This window comes from Pollicipes pollicipes, unplaced genomic scaffold, assembly GCF_011947565.3.
Source record: "Pollicipes pollicipes isolate AB1234 unplaced genomic scaffold, Ppol_2.1 Scaffold_3216;HRSCAF=3773_pilon_pilon_pilon, whole genome shotgun sequence".
NCBI lineage: Eukaryota > Metazoa > Arthropoda > Thecostraca > Pollicipedomorpha > Pollicipedidae > Pollicipes > Pollicipes pollicipes.
The window spans coordinates 2,650,544-2,670,214 of NW_023596251.1; the positions used below are offsets into that span (position 1 = coordinate 2,650,544).

Consider the following 19,671-nt stretch of genomic DNA (forward strand, 5'->3'; position numbering starts at 1 on the left):
GGGGTGGATATACGATACCAGTGTCGGTAATTTTACATGACTACGTTAAAACCCTGCTCAGTAGCAGTGTGCTCTCGTATATGTATGTTGTGGAACTTAAAGATGTGCCATCGACAACAAATAAACCCAATCATCATGACGTACATCAGAACGAAACCATCACTGTTAAAAATGCAAGACGATTGGTTTTGGGATTTGAAGACTGCGAGGGCATCATCAGCAACAAACCAGGAACAGAGATGTTTCTAAGCGCGTCAACATCTAGCATGGTTGGCAAAGTGGGCTGTTTGATTCTGCAAAGTCGCCGGATTCGTCTGCGTGATCTTGCTGAGTAGGCAAACAAATGATCTTGCCGATCATTAATCAGGTGACTTACCATAAATTTGCACAAGCGGGATTTTCAAACCAGTGTCAAAAACGCTGGAGACCAGACAGAAAGGCGTACTCGCGTAAACATTTCTTTTGTAAGATTTGAGTGTCACCGACAGCGATTGATGCCAAGCATAACGACGTGCGCCAGAACAAAACCGTGGCTGATGGAAATGCAAGGCAATGAGTTTTGCGATTAAAACAAAATCATATATGATACAACACTAATGGTCTTACTCCGCATAGAACAATCAGAAGACAGTTGAAATAGATTAACTCATATCTCGGCTACATGCCTTTGTTGAAACGAATACCAGCATTACCTTAAAAACAGCCTTTTGTACGATCAACGACAATCAAAATTGTAAGTTCAAAATTCAGAGAAGTTTCGAATTTACTCCTGATATTCGCTTCGATAAATGCATATAGCCAAACTGTCAATTCATCTACATCTCCCTTCTTCTGGTTATTCTACGAAGAATAAGCCGAAGAACGAAGAAGCATTAGCTTATCTATATGCATAATATCCCTTCCAAATGCACTCAACAGCTTACGCAAAACAAAATGGTCATACAAAAGCTGCCTAGAAACAAGCATATTAAATTTATTAATAGCTTTATATCAGCCTGCTATTCATTTAAGAGCAATGCACCTTAACGTTTATCATACATCGGGTTTTTATTGTATACATACTGTTGTAGCAAACTTACATTTTATCACACAAATCTAACAAATCTACCCATAATAGTTGCCATTCATGATGCAGGATTGTCAGTCCAACTTATTTTATGAGAACCCTGCACCCCAAATCACCCTTCATCCCGATGTTAATCTGGTCGCTCAATGTTGGTGCAGCCCCCCCCCCCCCCCCCCATATGTCTTGCTGGAATCCTTTAAAAGATAAGGGAAAAGTCTATGGCTTACACAAGTCAGTCTTCCTGAACAATATTTTATTAGCCATGGCTACCATACTGATTAACAAACGAGTTTTTGAAAAAGGACAAAAGTTGCAAGTTGTGCTTCGTTCAATCAAAGTGGACTAAATATGTTGACATTCACACCTTGAGGCGACGAGAATTCAGTGAGCCCTTTGCTATCCCTAACCCAATCACTTCTGCAAATTGATATCCCTGTTTTAATAGATAGAAGAAACTTTCAGTGCTTGAAAATCAATACTTGCGGATCTCCGCAGGTTTGTTGCCCTCTTAGCCATAATAGATGGTGCCGCTGCGGGACGGAACATCGTTTGAAGTATGTAGACGCCATCACAATATATCAAGCATGTTTATTTGCCCTGAGTGGGGGGCACAGCCAACTGCAAGACGGGACTGGTAAAATGTGTGGAAAGGCAATGTGCTTACTGCCAGGAAACCACTGACTCACCCGGACGTCATGACCAACCGGGCCAGCTTGCCAGTCGTTAGCGGCACTAAACTTTGAGACTCGTCAGTCTCAAGATCAAACCATTAAAATTTACAACATCCTCGCGGGAGCGGCATCGGCCGGCAATGCAGGCCGTCCGTGAGCCGACGAGACCGGTTTCGTCCCAGTGAACACTGGGCGGTGAGTTTTTAACATGCCACGTGGTGGACAGCCTACCGCGGCTTGGGAAGCATGTCTAACATACGCGAGGAATGTGACAATGTGCGACTGATAGGGCTGCTTCTCTGCCAATACAGCACAGTCGCCTGATCACGGCATCCGCTGTGCTCCGTGGACCCCCACAAGATCTCAATCAACGGTCGCGGGCCCTTCACAGTGGCTGTACTGTAACGATCGGTGTCAAATGTGAAATACATGCTGTCGTGCGCGGCATGTGCGGTCATATGCACACGATGTCTTCCGGGAGCAGTATCGGTCGGTGCGTGCGATCATATGCATGCGATGTCTTGCGGGAGCAGTGTCGGTTGAAAATGTTAATTGTCCGTCGGTCTACAGAGCCTTTTTCCAGTAATGTTGTAGACACCTTGTTGGCGTAAAAACACCAGCATCCTTTAAACCAGTTTCTGGGAGACCGTTTGGCGATTAATGGTCGACGTTGGCAGCAACTATGTGGTGTGTGTGTGTGTGTGTGTGTGTGTGTGTGTGTGTGTGTGTGTGTGGTGTGTGTGTGTGTGTGTGTGTGTGTGTGTGTGTGTGTGTGTGTGTGTGTGTGCGCGTGTGTGTGTGGTGTGTGTGTGTGTGTGTGTGTGTGTGTGTGTGTGTGTGTGTGTGTGTGTGTTGTGTGTGTGTGTGTGTTTGTGGGTGTGTGTGTGGTGTGGGTGTGGGTGTGGGTGTGGGTGTGGGTGTGGGTGTGGTGGTGGGTGGGTGTGTGGTGGGGTGGGTGTGTGGGTGTGGGTGTGGGTGTGGGTGTGGGTGTGGGTGTGGGTGTGGGTGTGGGTGTGGTGTGGATGTGGGTGTGGGTGTGGGTGTGGGTGTGGGTGTGGGTGTGGGTGTCATTGGTAATTTAAGACGCACTCAGCTGCTAAGGCTATATAGGTTCGCCTCCCCCTCACTCTGACAGGAAGGGCAAGTATCGCGGGGAATTGAAACCCGTTTCTCTGGTTTCCCGGGCGCGTAGCTGAACCATTCCACTATCGGTACCCCCATTGTTTTATGTCATCTTTTGGCAAGTCATTACATTCTGATGTTGATCATAAGTTGTTAAACAGAGCATTATGTTTGTTCGCAAAGCTTTTGTGTTAAGAACGTGACTAATTTGTTAATCCCGTATTCTAAAAGGCCAAAGAAGCTCCAAATTTGCCACCAATGCACGTTAAAGCCCGACTGCCTCCTGCACCAGCACCACCCAGGCCAGCAGGCACCAAGTGTCAGCGCTATACTTGTGCCACCTTGTAACGCATCGTCCATGGCGTCACCGGTGACCCGCCTGGTGGTCTGGGCCGACCTCGCGCCCGGCCGGCCGGCCACGCCCCGTCCGCTCCAGCGCTAGGAAGCGGTGGAAGGAGCGGCGGTCTGGGTCTGGGCCGACCTCGCGCGCGAGGCGGGCCGGTCACGCCCCGTCCGCTCCAGTGCCGGGAGGCAGTGGAGGCAGCGGCGGTCCCAGACACATGGCCGGGTGGGGGGAGGGGCACCCCCACCCACGCCAAGACGAGGCACGGAAAGTGACCGCCGATTTCTGCACCCTCCTCTCCAGCATTCAGAGCCTTTTCACTTTGCCGATGGCACAGAAGCTCTCTGGAGTTTGGAGAAGTTCTCTTCTCTCCTTCACTGTCAGCATGCTTTACACGTTTTTCTATGTTTTAGATCCGTTTTTTTCGGTTGGGTCTAGCACTCAGCGAAAGCTTCTGCGCAACTGGTACAGCTCCTTGAGTAGGGTGCTGAGTATCCTTGTTACTTTTCTCAGGGGAATTTTACATTATTGCAGGGGTCTCCATATGATTTATATATATATATATATATATATATATATATATATATATATATATTTCATAATATACCCATGGTTTTATAACGCAGATATCCTTTCAAAGTGCGGTTTGGGACGGACTATGGTGGTTCGTAGTTCTCCTGTTCTCCTGTAAGCCATAGGTAAAGCACCGCCGGACTCAGGGCTGTCCCGCTTCTGTCACGCTTCTGTCCCTCAGCTGGGGTGTCCAGCTGTCACTCCAGCTCGTCCACTGGTCACGCTTCTGTCCCTCAGCTGGGGTGTCCAGCTGCCGCTCCAGCTCGTCCACTGGTCACGCTTCTGTCAATCAGCTGGGGTGTCCAGCTGTCGCACCAGCTCGTCCACTGGTCACGCTTCTGTCCCTCAGATGGGGTGTCCAGCTGCCGCTCCAGCCCCTCCACCGACGTAGACAGTCCGCTAGTCTGGCCCTGCGCCATAGTTTTACCGTCACTTCCCGCTATCTTCATCCGTCTGACTCGGCGTCTGGCGCAATCCGAATTACCTATCACTAGTACCATGGGCGCCTTACCAAGGTGACATTTAGATGGCCATGGTAACTTGACCACACAAAGAGTTGCCATCGCTGACCACGCTTACGACCTGCGCGGAGGGGAACGACCCGTGACCCTTGACCTGACCGGAGCCGTCCAGCTGCCGCGCGCGGCCTCCTGACCGGCTGACCTTGGACTCAGCGCATAGCCAGCTGACCACCGACGACCGTCAGCAAACCTTAATGAGCAAAGTACCGGCGTGTGGTGTTATTGCATGCTGGGCCGCAAGTCCGGAGGCTAGGGCCACGTGTGGACTACAATGTATTCACACTTAGGTCGACACAAAGCGAGACCTGGCTGCCACACGGCCACCCTGTATTCACCGTCCGGATTCCACCCCAGTAATCGCCGGCGATCTGTTGGCGGCAGCCGTGAGTGTGACGTGAGAGCTGATGTGACAGGCCAGGGAGACGCGAGGCTGTAAGTCTTTAGCCGTCTATGGTCTGGAAAGTAGCAGCTTTCACGGGAATGCAAGCAACTGCCCCATCTTCACGTGTCAGAAAACTGTGGTGGCTGAACAGTACGAAAAAACCACCGCATTTTAACAAACGCAAAACAGGGCACTAAGATACAAGAACACATTTGACGAATGGCCAGAAGGAGTAATCTCGCACGTGGGACGAGCGAACATGTTTCCCAGGCCACGAGGCCTACATGGTCGTCCTGCCAAGTAATGGGACATCCTGTGGTACTTATCGCACGTCAATGGAAAACGTTGTTCTACCAATCAAATGCCGACACAACCACCGTCCAGGCTCTTCTCTTCCCCAGAGGTGTACCATACTGAAGATATCTAAAACATGCAGCAGTGCTTTCTTGTATTCCTTCAATCCTACGCCAAGTGAGACACGGACACATGTTTTAGCACCTGGCCTTTCCTAACATTCTCGAATAAAGCCTGCGCCTCCCTACCAATGAGTCAGGTCAGTACCGACAGGGGCCCAGGTGACACTGTCACCCCTCCGTCCGCTAGTGACCCAGGGTGACACTGTCACCCCTCCGTCCGCTAGTCACCCAGGTGACACTGTCACCCCTCCGTCCGCTAGTGACCCAGGTGACACTGTCACCCCTCCGTCCGCTAGTGACCCAGGGTGACACTGTCACCCCTCCGTCCGCTAGTGACCCAGGGTGACACTGTTACCCCTCCGTCCGCTAGTCACCAGGGTGACACTGCTTACCCTCCGTCCGCTAGTGACCCAGGGTGACACTGTCACCCCTCCGTCCGCTAGTGACCCAGGGTGACACTGTCACCCCTCCGTCCGCTAGTGACCCAGGGTGACACTGTCACCCCTCCGTCCGCTAGTGACCCAGGGTAATACTGTCACCCCTCCGTCCGCTAGTGACCCAGGGTGACACTGTCACCCCTCCGTCCGCTAGTGACCCAGGGTGACACTGTTACCCCTCCGTCCGCTAGTGACCCAGGGTGACACTGTCACCCCTCCGTCCGCTAGTGACCCAGGGTGACACTGTCACCCCTCCGTCCGCTAGTGACCCAGGGTGACACTGTCACCCCTCCGTCCGCTAGTGACCCAGGGTGACACTGTCACCCCTCCGTCCGCTAGTGACCCAGGGTGACACTGTCACCCCTCCGTCCGCTAGTGACCCAGGGTAATACTGTCACCCCTCCGTCCGCTAGTGACCCAGGGTGACACTGTTACCCCTCCGTCCGCTAGTCACCCAGGGTGACACTGTTACCCCTCCGTCCGCTAGTGACCCAGGGTGACACTGTCACCCCTCCGTCCGCTAGTGACCCAGGGTGACACTGTCACCCCTCCGTCCGCTAGTGACCCAGGGTGACACTGTCACCCCTCCGTCCGCTAGTGACCCAGGGTGACACTGTCACCCCTCCGTCCGCTAGTGACCCAGGGTAATACTGTCACCCCTCCGTCCGCTAGTGACCCAGGGTGACACTGTCACCCCTCCGTCCGCTAGTGACCCAGGGTGACACTGTCACCCCTCCATCCGCTAGTGACCCAGGGTGACAGTCATCCTTCCGTCCGCTAGTGACCCAGGGTGACACTGTCACCCCTCCGTCCGCCAGTGACCCAGGGTGACACTGTCACCCCTCCGTCCGCTAGTGACCCAGGGTGACAGTCACCACTCCGTCCGCTAGTGACCCAGGGTGACATTGTCACCCCTCCGTCCGCTAGTGACCCAGGGTGACAGTCACCCCTCCGTCCGCTAGTGACCCAGGGTGACACTGTCACCCCTCCGTCCGCCAGTGACCCAGGGTGACACTGTCACCCCTCCGTCCGCTAGTGACCCAGGGTGACACTGTTACCCCTCCGTCCGCTAGTGACCTAAGGTGACACTGCCATCCCTCCGTCCGTTTGTGACCCAGGTTGACACTGCCACCCCTCCGTCCGCTAGTGACCTAAGGTGACACTGCCATCCCTCCGTCCGTTTGTGACCCAGGTTGACACTATCACCCCTCTGTCCGCTAGTGACCCAGGGTGACCACTGTCACCCCTCGGCCCGCCAGTGATCTAGATCGACTCAGGCAGGTCCCGGCAGTTGCGGAAAATGGATTGTCTTCGCCTTGCGCGCGGAACGCGTCCTCCTGCAGTTCGGTGATCGTGCCGATTGCGTCGCAAAAGACCCGGGCCAGGGTAGCCCGCCGCAGCTCCCTCAGCTGAGCGGGCGTGAAACGCCAGGGTCGCTCGTCGCCTCCCAGGTCGTAGAAGTAGTTGTCACCCCAGCGCAGCCGGAAGAACTGGTTGCCAATAATGCACTGCGGCGGATGGAGAAATTTGTGATGACAAATACGTTAATGATGGTTTTAGTGCAGATAAGAATTGGTATGCACATATATGCATGCATGCCTGCGCGCATGGATGTGTATAACGTGCATACACATATAACACAATTATACATGTGCACATTCATACATCCATACATGCATATAAGCAGGCCTAAATAGGTACATATCTACGTGCATGCAGCCATACATAAATCCGTCATCTTATTTTGGTTTCGCTCAAAGTTCGTACAATGTTATGTTCGAACAAACACGCGTACGTTTGCCATCTTCTTCTCGTTTCGCTCAATGTTCGTACCAAGCTTCATGCGTCGTGACAAGACGTTATGTAAGATGCGTTAGCTGTGCTGAAACGTGGATCCCTTACGTGGGATTTGCAGGCACCTGAAGACGAGTCCAATGACCTGCGATCGGGACTCTTAGCCCTGAACTGTGAGTCCACTGACCTCTCGGGTCGTTCCGCTAACTTCTTCCATCAACCCATCGACCGCGACGACAAGCCCACCCTCCACCAATCGATGCCTCCTGACCGGCCTGCCGACTGACCTGGAAGGTGGGGCCCACCAGGGCGCCTTCCGCCGGCCTCTCGGACACGCCGCCGATGAAGAGGTCGATGTCCTCCACCGAGCGGTAGACGCCCGCCAGGCGAATGACCGCGTCGGGCTGCATGACCCGCGTCAGGTCACTGAAGGTCGGCATCGGGGGCAGACCACACCAGCGGCGTGCCGCGGCGTACGTGGCGATGCCGTGGTCGCGGCCGCGCTGGATGTTGATAGCCAAGAGGTCCAGACCACAGGCGCTGCCCCGCTCCTGCGGTTGGTGTGTGGGTCAGTTCAGCGGGTAAGATCCTGTGTTCAGTGTGCGAGTCAGTTCAGCAAGGAAGGTCCTGTGCTTGGTGTGCGAGTCAGTCCAGTGAGGAAGATCCTGCGCTTGGTGTGCGAGTCAGCTCACCAGAGAAAATCCTGCGGTTGGTGTGCGAATCATTTCAGCGGGGAAGATCCTGCGGCTGGTGTGCGAGTCAGTTTAGCACAAAAGATCCCATGGTTGGTGTGTGAGTCAGTTCAGCGTGGAAGATCCTGCGGTTGGTGTGCGACTCAGTTCAGCGGGGAAGATCCAACGGTTGGTGTGCGAGTCAGTTCAACGAGGAAGACCTTGCGGCTGGTGTGCGGTTCAGTTCTGCGGGAGAGATTGCTGGTCAGGACCGGCGGTGTAACAGCAATCAGGGCAGTGTTCAGGCGCGGAGGGAGCGATCGGATGCGGAACGACGCCGGGTTCGGAGCGAGGACCCGGGTCAGGCGAAGCAGCTCGACAGAGGAAGAATAGCTTCGATGATTAGCGAGAGCTTGGGCGGAGAAGCGTCCTCGGATGGTACAGAAGAACGTATGCGAGGAGGGTCCGCTTGTCTAAAGAACCACAGTTTTAGTGAGAAGGACCGTGTGGATGTGTGGACTCATGGATGAGATGAGGAGGCGCAGGTGGGAAGGGAGCAGCATAAAACGCGGCTTCTGAAAGAGCAGCTCTGCGATATCGTACACGTGCTTGTGATCCCAGACAGAAAACAAGACGTCATTGAGAATGCCGCTAACGGCTCGCGACCAGTTCGCTTTTACACTTCTATAGGCGGATATCAGAGTGTTTTTGCTCTATGGTTTGTGTGCACCCTGACCTGGCCTGACCTGGAACAGATGCTCGGTGAGGGCAGGCGCGAAACTGGTATCGCATGTCTGCGGATGTTGCACCACCAGGCTCTTCGCCAGGAGGTCCATCGCCCCCTCGTACAACAGGCGCGGGTTGAAGAACAGATCCTTGAGATGGGTGAAGCCGGACGGACCCGCGCGCACGTTCGAGAACAGGAAAACGTTGTCGTTGACCATCGAGTGGCCGAAGCGGAAGGCGGCGCTGGAGAACTCGGTGGCGATGGTGGGGTCCGTGTCCGCGTTGTATCTGACGAAGGGTGCCAATGTGCCTCAGGTACACGTCCATCGGCCACAGATTGGCGGTTATTGCAAGGATGCTTGGCTGCAGGCAAATGCATGAAACCTGCCGCGATATTTGACTCCAAAGTGTCGTCATACCTATGCTTGCATGTTGTTCTGTGCGGCACACATCTTGCAACGACGACCGGAACTGTTTGATGATTATTCCTAACATCCCAGTGGTTGTGTAAATCAGAGCTAGATGTTATCTAGGTAAACCGGGTCTAACATTTGCTGTCATTATGTCATGACATTTACTCCCGTTATGAACACGATATATTTGTGGATGTTAGGGGCGCTGAGTAGCTAGACCACCTCAAAAACACATTTGAAGTGCGAATTGGCTTAAAAATCACCAGAGATTTAAGTATGCAAAGGGCAATGCCCGTCCTTGACGTGACTGTTAATGGAAAAGGACCGTGATTTAGAACGACTATTTATTGAAAGCAGACAAATACTGATAATGACTGACCTCACCTGATGTATGACACTGATTTGGATACATGATCATGATATTCAGTATGCCCCGCACGGAATTTCAAATGTGAACATTATTCCTGTGTTGAACATTATTTCTGGACACCAGAGGGCCCAGAACAAATAATCAGCGTCATAAAGAACGCATCAACGCACCTGCACTGTCATGAGAAGTTCAGTTGAATACCACTCATACGAAAGAAAATCCCAATCTACGTCCACGGATTTCTGGCAAGCGAAGTGCAAGGGGCCGTTGAACTTCAGCGCACGACGAATCGGAGCCAACGCAAGGACATGACGTGGCATTTACTGTATGATGTCATCTGATGAGACACGTGATGACGTCACCATTGGGACACTCAATGACGTAACCATTGCAACACGGTTTCACGTCACCAGCCCGAACAGTTGACGCCGGCCCCTCCGACACCCGCCGACGTCACCTGTTTGAGTAACCGAAGACGGTCTGGGGCTGGTCAATCATGTAGGAGCGCGTGAAGTTGGCGCCCAGAACGACCGGCAGCCAGTGGGCGTAGGTGATGTGCTGGACCTCGGCGACCACGATCCTGCGGCTCTCCTGCGAGCCGTTAGAGACCGGGTCAACGACGGCAGCCAGTGGGCGTAGGTGATGTGCTGCACCTCGGCGACCACAATCCTGCGGCTCTCCTGCGAGCCGTTAGAGACCGGGTCAACGATCGGCAGCCAGTGGGCGTAGGTGATGTGCTGCACCTCGGCGACCACAATCCTGCGGCTCTCCTGCGAGCCGTTAGAGACCGGGTCAACGACGCAGTGCTGCCATCTGTGACGAGGGAAAGCGGCCTGGCTAGGTGGCGCGGATTGCAAGATATCTTAATTTGGCAGCAGCGTTATGAAATAATGTTTCGTTTGAGCATCGTGCGTGTAGTTCATATCTAAATCCACATTTTAGATGTGGAACGAGGATAATAAATAACCAATGGACAAGAACCGGAATCGAACAAAAACTAAGTGGAAGAAGTTGATAACCTGCGTTTGCACGGTAATGCGGCTGGAAGCAGTTCACCTTCGTCGGGCGTGTTGATTCATTTACGTTCAGATTCACGCCATTTATCCCGTAAAATCTTCAACAACATGACCCAGATACAAGAACCATAACTATACTCCACCTAAGAGCGCGTAGCAAATCAGAGCAGGGTGTCACACCCTGGTGCAGACGGGTTACACCAAAGCGGAGAAGCTGCACACCTGAAAGAGTCGCTCATCGTCCCACAATGGATTCATCTTCTCCAGGCGAGAGGCGATCCGATTATGCTCGCGCATCCAGATGGTGTGCATTACGGCCAACCGCACCTGTCGCAGTGGGTGCGGTCAATAGACGGGTAACTTACAGGCGGGGAGACGTCTGACATCCAGATGGTGTGCATCACGGCCAGCCGCACCTGTCGCAGTGGGTGTGGTCAGTAGACGGGTAACTTACAGGCGGGGAGACGTCTGGACGGTGACGTGCTGTGACAGGAAACGGACTGTGGTCCAGACGACTGTCAGCGAGTGGACTAGTGGACACGGTGCTCAGAGAGCAGATATGAAACTGGCATGGCTGTGCTCGGAGAGCAGACATGAAGCTGGTATGGCCCGGGAGCCGGTCCCTGGTCCCTGGTTCCTGGTCCCTGCTCCCAGGTCCCTGGAGCCGGCTGGTCTCCGGTTCCACGCGCAAAGAGGCAGGTGCGGCCGCCCAGCCAAACACTTCCGGAGCTAGTGACGTCGGACGGGAGAGTGCCTCGGGATCCCCTTCCGGAGCTAGTGACATCGGACGGGAGAGGGCCTCGGGGATCCCCTTCCGGAGCCCGTGATGTCTCACAATCGCAGACATTGCGACCTTTAAGCCCTACTCAGTGGTGACGTAAGCGATTGAAGTGTAGGCCGTCGCTGGGCCGAAACTAACGAGGGGATAGGTCGCGGCAATGAAGCGTTGACTGTCGACTGCATGCTGCTACCGTACCTGTAACGCTGAAGTGTCACGTGCTGCTGTAGCTTTGGCTTTGACTTTGAACTGGGGTCTGATCTGTGCCCCTCATCCTCGACTCCGGTTTGGGTACCACACTGACCTGCACCAGCACTGACCTGCACCAGCACTGACCCGCACCAGCACTAACCTGCACCAGCACTAACCTGCACCGGCACTGACCTGCACCAGCACTGACCTGCACCAGCACTGACCTGCACCAGCACTGACCTGCACCAGCACTGACCCGCACCAGCACTAACCTGCACCGGCACTGAACTGCACCAGCACTGACCCGCACCAGCACTAACCTGCACCAGCACTGACCTGCACCAGCACTGACCCGAACCAGCACTAACCTGCACCAGCACTGACCCGCACCAGCACTGCCCCGAACCAGCACTAACCTGCACCAGCACTGACCTGCACCAGCACTGACCCGCACCAGCACTAACCTGCACCGGCACTGAACTGCACCAGCACTGACCTGCACCAGCACTGACCTGCACCAGCACTAACCTGCACCAGCACTGACCTGCACCAGCACTGACCTGCACCAGCACTGACCTGCACCAACACTAACCTGCACCGGCACTGACCAGCACCAGCACTGACCTGCTCACTGCTGTGGTTTTGTGCTGATGAATCAGGGAAGTTTCAGCACATGCCGTATAGGAGATCCGGCCCAAAAAGCCATGTGCATTCCTCGACAACCAGACTTGAATTGGAAGGAAAAACTTGCTTTTTACCGTCATGGAGATCATGGCCACATTACCCCCGGGAGACGTGTGCTTGGACACTGCGCTTTGGGGGTTGATTGCAGGATGCCTTCACTTATTACTTTGTTGTTACACCTTGAACAGGAGTCTTGGCCTGAGACCCTGAACTGGGATATTGAGATATTACCTTGATCTTCAGCAGCAGCGGTCGTGAGCTTTGACGTTAGCCTCATATTAATGTGATCTTTGATGCGCTGTAGCTGGTGTCCAGACCTCCGACCTGAACATACTGAAACTGTTACTCTGGCCTGCGGTATCAACCTGGTACAACTATCGCGTACTTTCCATCGGTTATTCCATTTGCGACACCGGCCTTCTGCAACTGTAATTTTGCTGCAGCGGCCACCCCACCTGACCTTCCGCGGGTCGGGCCTGACCTGCTCGTTGACGCGCAGGTCACCGGACCGGAAGCAGGGCTCGCTCTCCAGCGCGCTGAGGCACATCTCCGGCTCGTCGTCGGGCAGCAGGAACTTCCCGTCGTTCACCCGCAGCCTTCCGCCCCTGTCGTCCCGCAGCGACGCCGTCCAGGCTCGGCTGACGCCGTACAGCATATCGCCGTCCACGAAGCTGGTGCGGGTGTTGAGCTGCGTCAGCGAGCGGAGGCGCGCGTCCCACGCCGGCACCGAGCGCGTGAACTCGAGGCACGTCCAGCCGCAGAGGCTGTGGGTCGGATCGTCGGCCGACACCACGATCGGCAGGCAGAAGGGGTGCGCGCCCTGCGAGAACTGGCCGTCCCGGCAGCACGGCCGGTCCGGCTCCACGGACGGCGCCAACGCCAGGTCGTGGTCCAGGAACTGGCCCCACTGCATGACGGCGTCGGTGAGGTGGCGCAGCGGCGCGTCACGCTCGCCGCCGACGGCGATGGTGACGCGCCGCGGCGCGGGCAGCGGCGCGCCGGACGTGTCAAGGAAGCGCGGCAGGAACACGCCGTCCTGGTACGTGGCCGCCATCAGACGCGTCGACCCCTGCCCGAGAACGGACCACGGGTCAGAGTCACCCTCGACCCCTGCCCGAGAGCGGGACACGGGTCAGAGTCACCCTCGACCCCTGCCCGCGAGCGGACCACGGGTCAGAGTCACCCTCGACCCCTGCCCGAGAGCGGGACACGGGTCAGAGTCACCCTCGACCCCTGCCCGAGAGCGGACCACGGGTCAGAGTCACCCTCGACCCCTGCCCGAGAGCGGACCACGGGTCAGAGTCACCCTCGACCCCTGCCCGCGAGCGGGACACGGGTCAGAGTCACCATCGACCCCTGTCCGTGAGCAACACTTGGTACCTACTGCATATATATATATATATATATATATATATATATATATATATATATATATATATCCAGTTGTGTTCTAGACTCTCTGCTTCCACTTCGGATTGGCAGCAGGTGATTGCAGGTATCGTGTTATAGACGCCATGATAGTAGAGATATTTCAAATTCAGTTAAGCGCTATGTCAAAAACTTCTCTAAGAAGGAATAAATTAAATAAAAAACTGCATTGTACTGACAACACGAACTGATTATTAACAAACAATCATGCTCCATGCAGAACTGGCAGAAAGTTTCTAGCCAGCAGGGGCTCGAACGTTCAACCTCCCAATCACGAACGAGGCACGCCGCCAACTGCACCACAACCTTCCAATCACGGACGAGGTACGCCGCCAACTGCACCACAACCTCCCAATCACGGACGAGGCACGCCGCCAACCGCGCCGTAACCTCCCAATCACGGACGAGGTACGCCGCCAACTGCGCGACAAACTCCCAATCACGGACGAGGCACGCCGCCAACTGCGCGACAAAGATGAACGAGCACCTCGCAAGTAAAAAATTAAGGCATTCCGTGGATAAAAATGAACCTGTCACGCCGTAGGAGTTTGACTGTTACGGCCAAAAATGGTTTGTAGACCGTGACAAGATAATGACATCTGATTCCCTCCGTGTCGGCTTCATCGGCATCGGTAGAACATGATGCGATCAACAGCTGTCCGATAAGTATGTCTTTGACACGTAAACCGTGTTGGCTTTGTCCGCTCTAAATTCACTTAACCCATTTTGGAGATATGTTAATTTCTTGATTGCTATACTATAAAACTACATCTTTTTTTACTGTGCACAGTCTTATCAATACCCACTCGAATCATCTATCGCATTCGGTAAATGAGACCACCCAGCTTCCGGAAACCATTCGTGCGTTTTAACATTGTTTCCCCTGGGGAGGCGAAATTCCACGAGTGGTAGGCGTTTTGGATCATTGGAGAAGCATCCGCCTTCATGGTTTACATGCCAAAATACCAGGTTTCATTAGCCTGGATTTCGCTAAATGTTCTCCAAAGGGTAAGGTTTGGTCGTAGTAGTTTAGGCACAAACAATTTGTTGAACTCCAAATGCCACTTGCTAAAGACAATTTGATAAGGCCATTAAACCAGGGTTTCTCTCGTAAACAGCCTAGTTTCAGAATGAAGGCCGTTCTTTCATATATCTATTGTCTGAGCGCTGCTGCCGTCCTCCATCGGCAGCCACTGCCCTGAACCAGCCCGCTGCCGTCCGCCGTCGGCAGCCACTGCCCTGAACCAGCCTGCTGCCGTCCGCCGTCGGCAGCCACTGCCCTGAACCAGCCCGCTGCAGTCCGCCGTCGGCAGCCACTGCCCTGAACCAGCCGCGCCCCGCATGACTGACTGCGAGCCGACCGCCTGACTGTTTCGCTGCATGTTTATCGATCGGGATCACTACTTATTGGTGCATAATGCAGATGGGACGCCCGCTGCGGTACGATTTCCGAATTTTCTACCTTAACACAGCACCATGACAGAAAACATACTGTCAGGGAGGCACCTGTCTTAAGCATGAATTGGCCTACCGGACATTCATTTGCCCTTTCTCCAACATAGCCGACGTGATCCGCTTTTGTACGTAGGACGAAGGTGCACACCTTCCGTAGACAAGGTGCATAACTACATCTGTCGTGTGCTGATAGTGTAACCCGATATTTCACGACCAAAGCTGACGTTTTATATTTTGCCGGCTTTTCATGCAAATTCCGTAATTTACGCTATCTGACTGAAACTTAAACCGTTACAAATGTTCGCGGGCTCGCTTTTCTGTATGGACGATCTGTGCTTGCATCACTTCGTGCCACATATTCATGCGTCGAAGGTGACGAGGCACACTTAAGTGTAAAACGCATCGTTCGAAAGCATCATTTCGAGGCATTTTCATGTCACAAAGCCCACGATCTGCTTACTAAGACTCTGCAGTGATGTCAAAATACAACCGTCAAGAAAGCGGGAGTGCTGTTGTGCTGTAACAGCGGGCTTCGCCGAAAACTAACGGCAATTCCTGGATCCTCTCATCGCACCCATTGAGAATTATTCTAATAACTCGCCATGAGTCTCTGACATTTCTTAAAGCGATGGTGTTGACCAATGCATTCAATCGTCGCCTCCATGCCGCGACGAATGAACGAAATAAGGCTGAAAAGCTGCACTCGGCACGTGTGTTTAATTGTTTTACTTTAAAATATTGCCGGCAGTGGCTGAGCTAAGACCGGCTGAGTGATCAACCAGCGGCATTTCGACGATGCAGAAGCGTGGGATTGCGTGCCTTTACGTAACGTTGATATTTGCATGGGATTGTGCACAGAGTGACAGAGGAACGGGTGGTAAATGCAAGCGATAACTCTGTGCATGCGGTGACGTAAATTTCGTCACGAACCTCGCAACAATAGTCGGAAACAACCGCAATCGACGCAGCAACCGTCGGACAAGCGGCCTGGACTCGGCAGCGTTCTTGTTAATATGCCGGCATTCCCGGCTTGTCCGACGATTGCTGGTGCGATCGTACGTCGCACAAACTCGTCTTGGTCTGATGAATTGGGGAAGGCACGTTGGTCGACACTATGACATTGGATTCGCGCTTCTACCTGGTCTGGCTGACGAGTTGTGGCAGGGTGTTGCAGGCAAAATTTTCTGACAAAATGCGCGAAGTAATAGTCTCAAACAGTTATCTCTGCGAGCTGTTTGGACTAAGCAGGCAAAAAAACGGCTACTGCGTTTTCGGAAAACGCTGTCAAAATATTTCATGGCTCCACAGGCAGTACTCATTAATGGAAGGCAACAACGTTCTTCTTCGAAATTTTGCGTGTGTGGGACTGACAAGTTTTACAGTTTGTCACAGTCTACTAGATGACACAGGGCGCTGAATCATGACATCTAGACAAACGCATCGCATGCGCTGTGTGGCACTTAAGGTGCATGGTGCTGCACTGATCTGCCCCTGCCCGACGAACACACCTGGTAAAGACCTGTACGCGAACCGGAGCCATTCAGAAATGCCTCCCGCAAACTCATGGATTTCTGATCGTCGTTGGCTCCATGGTTACAGTGCTTATCGGCATATACTCCAACGTACCGGCAACCTCCGGAAGACTTGCTCTAACTAAAATGTGCATTTGAAACGGTTGAGTATCACGGGACTAACGCATGGGGAGTCAGTGCAGCTAATTAGACACAGCAAACAATATTGGCGATTCAATCAGACAGAAACAAACAGCGACACGACGCAATCTATGCTCAGTCTAGTCAGGCCTTTCTTGAAACGCCCACGTTCTTCTAACGTTTCGTAAAATGGCTAAAATGAAACATTGGTCGGGCAAACAGCGCAGGAATGCTAACCGTGGAAAATGCCGCGAAATCTGGGCATTTCAAATTATGCCTTAAACTGTCGATCAGATAGGATAATAGCGGTAATTTTACGAAAGTTAGGTACATAAAACCTTCGCATTATGCAAAAGCCTAGTTTTTACCTAATATGTTGGACTACGCCAAACGCCTGATGCATGATGACAGATGCATCTTAAACTCCATGAACCTATACTGGAAGGACTAAGCAATCATGCCATGAAGTCAACCAAGCAATCCATGTAGTCATAAACAATCATCTCGAGTGTCTCGAGTGCCGAGTGTAACGGCAGCTAACCTGTCCGGCAGCACCTCTCAGCGGGCGGTCCAGGCGGTTACAGGAGCCGCTGGCGGTGCGGTACCGCTGACCGGGCACACACACCGGCGTGGGTAGCGTCTGGCGAGGCAGCCGCACGCTGCTCGAGTTTGGGGACCTCTGAAGGTCCTCGATGAGTCGCATGGTGTCACGCAGTGCACTGAGCTGCGCCGGACTGAGCTCGTGGTGGCGGCCACCAAGTCGCCGCCAGGGCGCGTCCGCCTGTCCGGCCGGGCGCTCAGCAGGCTCGGCCGTCACATTGCCGTCTTTCCCCAGTTGGGGGGAATCCAGCGAGAGGGCGTCTTCGTCCCAGGCCCCGATTTTGGTTGCCTCTGACGCGGTATTGTTTTCTTTTCGGCTGCTTGACTTCGTTGGCTCGCCGTCTTTCTGACCAGGGGCTGCCCCCGGCAGCGACTCTCCGCTTCTCCAGGTCGGGGCCCCTCTGGACGGCGACGCGGCGCCCTGCTCAGGAGCCCAGCCGCCAGAGCCTCCGGCAGACTCGTCCCTCCAGGTCCAAGTCCCAGCCGAGGCAGGCGCTGGGACGGCCCCGTCCGGCCGGGGCGCCTCACGCCGGGGCGGCGGGGGCGGACTGCAGCAGCCCGCCGCGCCGCTGACAGGCTGGTAGGCGGGGCATGGACACGTCTGCTGATTGGAGGAGCGCCCGGGGGCTGTCGCCTGTCCCGTCACCTGGTGGAGCAGCGCTGCCTGGAACAGAGCGAGCAGCGAAATTCGGCGGAAAGGTCGTTGTAAGCTTGAGCTCATTTGGAGATAGGCTGGAGGAAGACAAAAAGCAGGAGAAAATTAGAGATAACCTCGAGATAATCGCGGCTTAGCGAGAAATAAACGGCAAAAACCGCAACACCAACCCATGACATTTAACAAATTACATTGAAGCTAAGTTGGTTTAAGGTGAGCTGCAGTGACTGTGTATCTTTCAAAACTACTTTAAAGGATCTCCTCCCCCCCCCCCCCTGCTTGATCACTCCTCACTGGATCCCAGCCAGGGGTATTGCGTTATCAGCCTCGCGAGCAGCCGTCGGTCGGCCCGGTGCGAGCCCGTCCGAAAGGTCCCACCGAACCCGAAGAGGGACTCTTGAGCGGGGTGAAGCCTGGTCGGTGAGGCCACCACACCTACAAATACACGATGGCAGCAGAACCTCCCCTCCTCTCATGTTTCTCCTCCATCCCACAGTCCTGACAGGGCTAATGACGGCCGAAAGGCTCCAGTCCCAGCTGAACCGAAATCAAACGAATCAGGTGATCCCAGTGTAACAACTGCCAAACTGCACTTTATTCAGGAAGCAGCACACCGTCGAACTAGACACTCACACTACAACGCATGCAAAGGACTCATTAGCTGGCAACCAGACATACGAGCCATACACAATCTACTGACAAAGTAAACAGAGTCGAAACTCCTCTGCCACCACGTTCGTAGTCTGAAGTGTGAACTATGCCTTAAGAAATTATCAAGTCATTCGCTTCAGGTAAAAAATCGTTCTTAGTTGTGATACATCGTTGACTTGTTCGGATTCCTCTTAAACTTAAAACACATCTGTCTGTCTTTCCCATCGCATGCCACGTTCAATCCGGCTAGCGTGGCGCCGAAAACGTTGACTTATAGCTGTCCATAAAAGAACAACAGCACTCATGCAATAGCATGCAAAGAAACGCAAAATACTCCTCCTTCGTGAGACTTCCAAGAAAACACCAGGCGCGAATTACTCGTTAAACAAGCACCACATCATTTAAGTTTGCACGCGTATGAGGGATGCTGAACACGCGGTGTGACGTAAGCATTACACATCCCTACTGAAACGTTACGCGAAAATGTGCACAGCTTAAGACAAAGTTTTCTGCGGCTATACGTCCATAGTTCAATGGCATGACATACTACTGTTGAACGTCGAACGAGGTTTTAACTGGAGTTCATGTTTGTGGGGATGCTGTCACATGCCTGCCATATCACAATCCAAACCCATCCTACTTGGGTAGGAGTCCAGAATGTACTTAACCAACATGTACTCTACATATGCCTCATAAACCCATGATCAGCCTTCTCACAAAACCACAAAGTACGCAGCTTGCCACAGCCCCACACGTGGACAGTCAGCCCAGCAGCCCTTACCAGCACGGCAGCCAGCACCAGCATGGCTGACCGGTCCTGCACCTCGGCGCGTTGACGACAGCTCGGCTGGCGGTGTCGGCCGGCACCTTTGTAAGCTCGGCCGCGCTGAGTGGGTGCCACACTTGCTGCCACGTCGCCAGTCGCGTTGCCGACCGAACGCTGGGTGGCACGGCTTACCGAAGCATAGCATGCTGCTGTGCTGAGTACGTGCAGAACAGGATTTCACCCTCAGGCTCAATGAGCCCCGGGTGTTTGAAACCCAATGGACGGCTGT

General features: G+C 53.8%; 1 protein-coding gene across 1 annotated transcript; it reads right to left on the reverse strand.

The window, feature by feature from the left end:
- Positions 1-6,382: 6,382 nt before the first annotated feature.
- Positions 6,383-13,088, reverse strand: LOC119091016 (chorion peroxidase). The gene is made up of 7 exons (XM_037213738.1): positions 12,657-13,088; positions 10,744-10,848; positions 9,963-10,096; positions 8,743-9,010; positions 7,613-7,876; positions 6,847-7,039; positions 6,383-6,417 (listed from the first exon to the last, which is right to left on the reverse strand). The coding sequence occupies exons 1-7, from the start codon at positions 13,086-13,088 to the stop codon at positions 6,383-6,385; spliced, it is 1,431 nt and encodes a 476-aa protein (XP_037069633.1).
- Between the last annotated feature and the right edge of the window lie 6,583 nt (positions 13,089-19,671).

What these genes read in the sequence shown, in the direction of transcription:
- LOC119091016 (XM_037213738.1), bottom strand. Translation starts at nt 13,088, where the DNA reads ATGCAGTGGGGCCAGTTCCTGGACCACGACCTGGCGTTGGCGCCGTCC. An exon ending in GTCTTCGGTTACTCAAACAG is followed by an intron (nt 9,011 to 9,962) that starts GTGACGTCGGCG and finishes ACCCTTCGTCAG; the next exon opens with ATACAACGCGGACACGGACC. An exon ending in TCACCGAGCATCTGTTCCAG is followed by an intron (nt 7,877 to 8,742) that starts GTCAGGCCAGGT and finishes CACCAACCGCAG; the next exon opens with GAGCGGGGCAGCGCCTGTGG.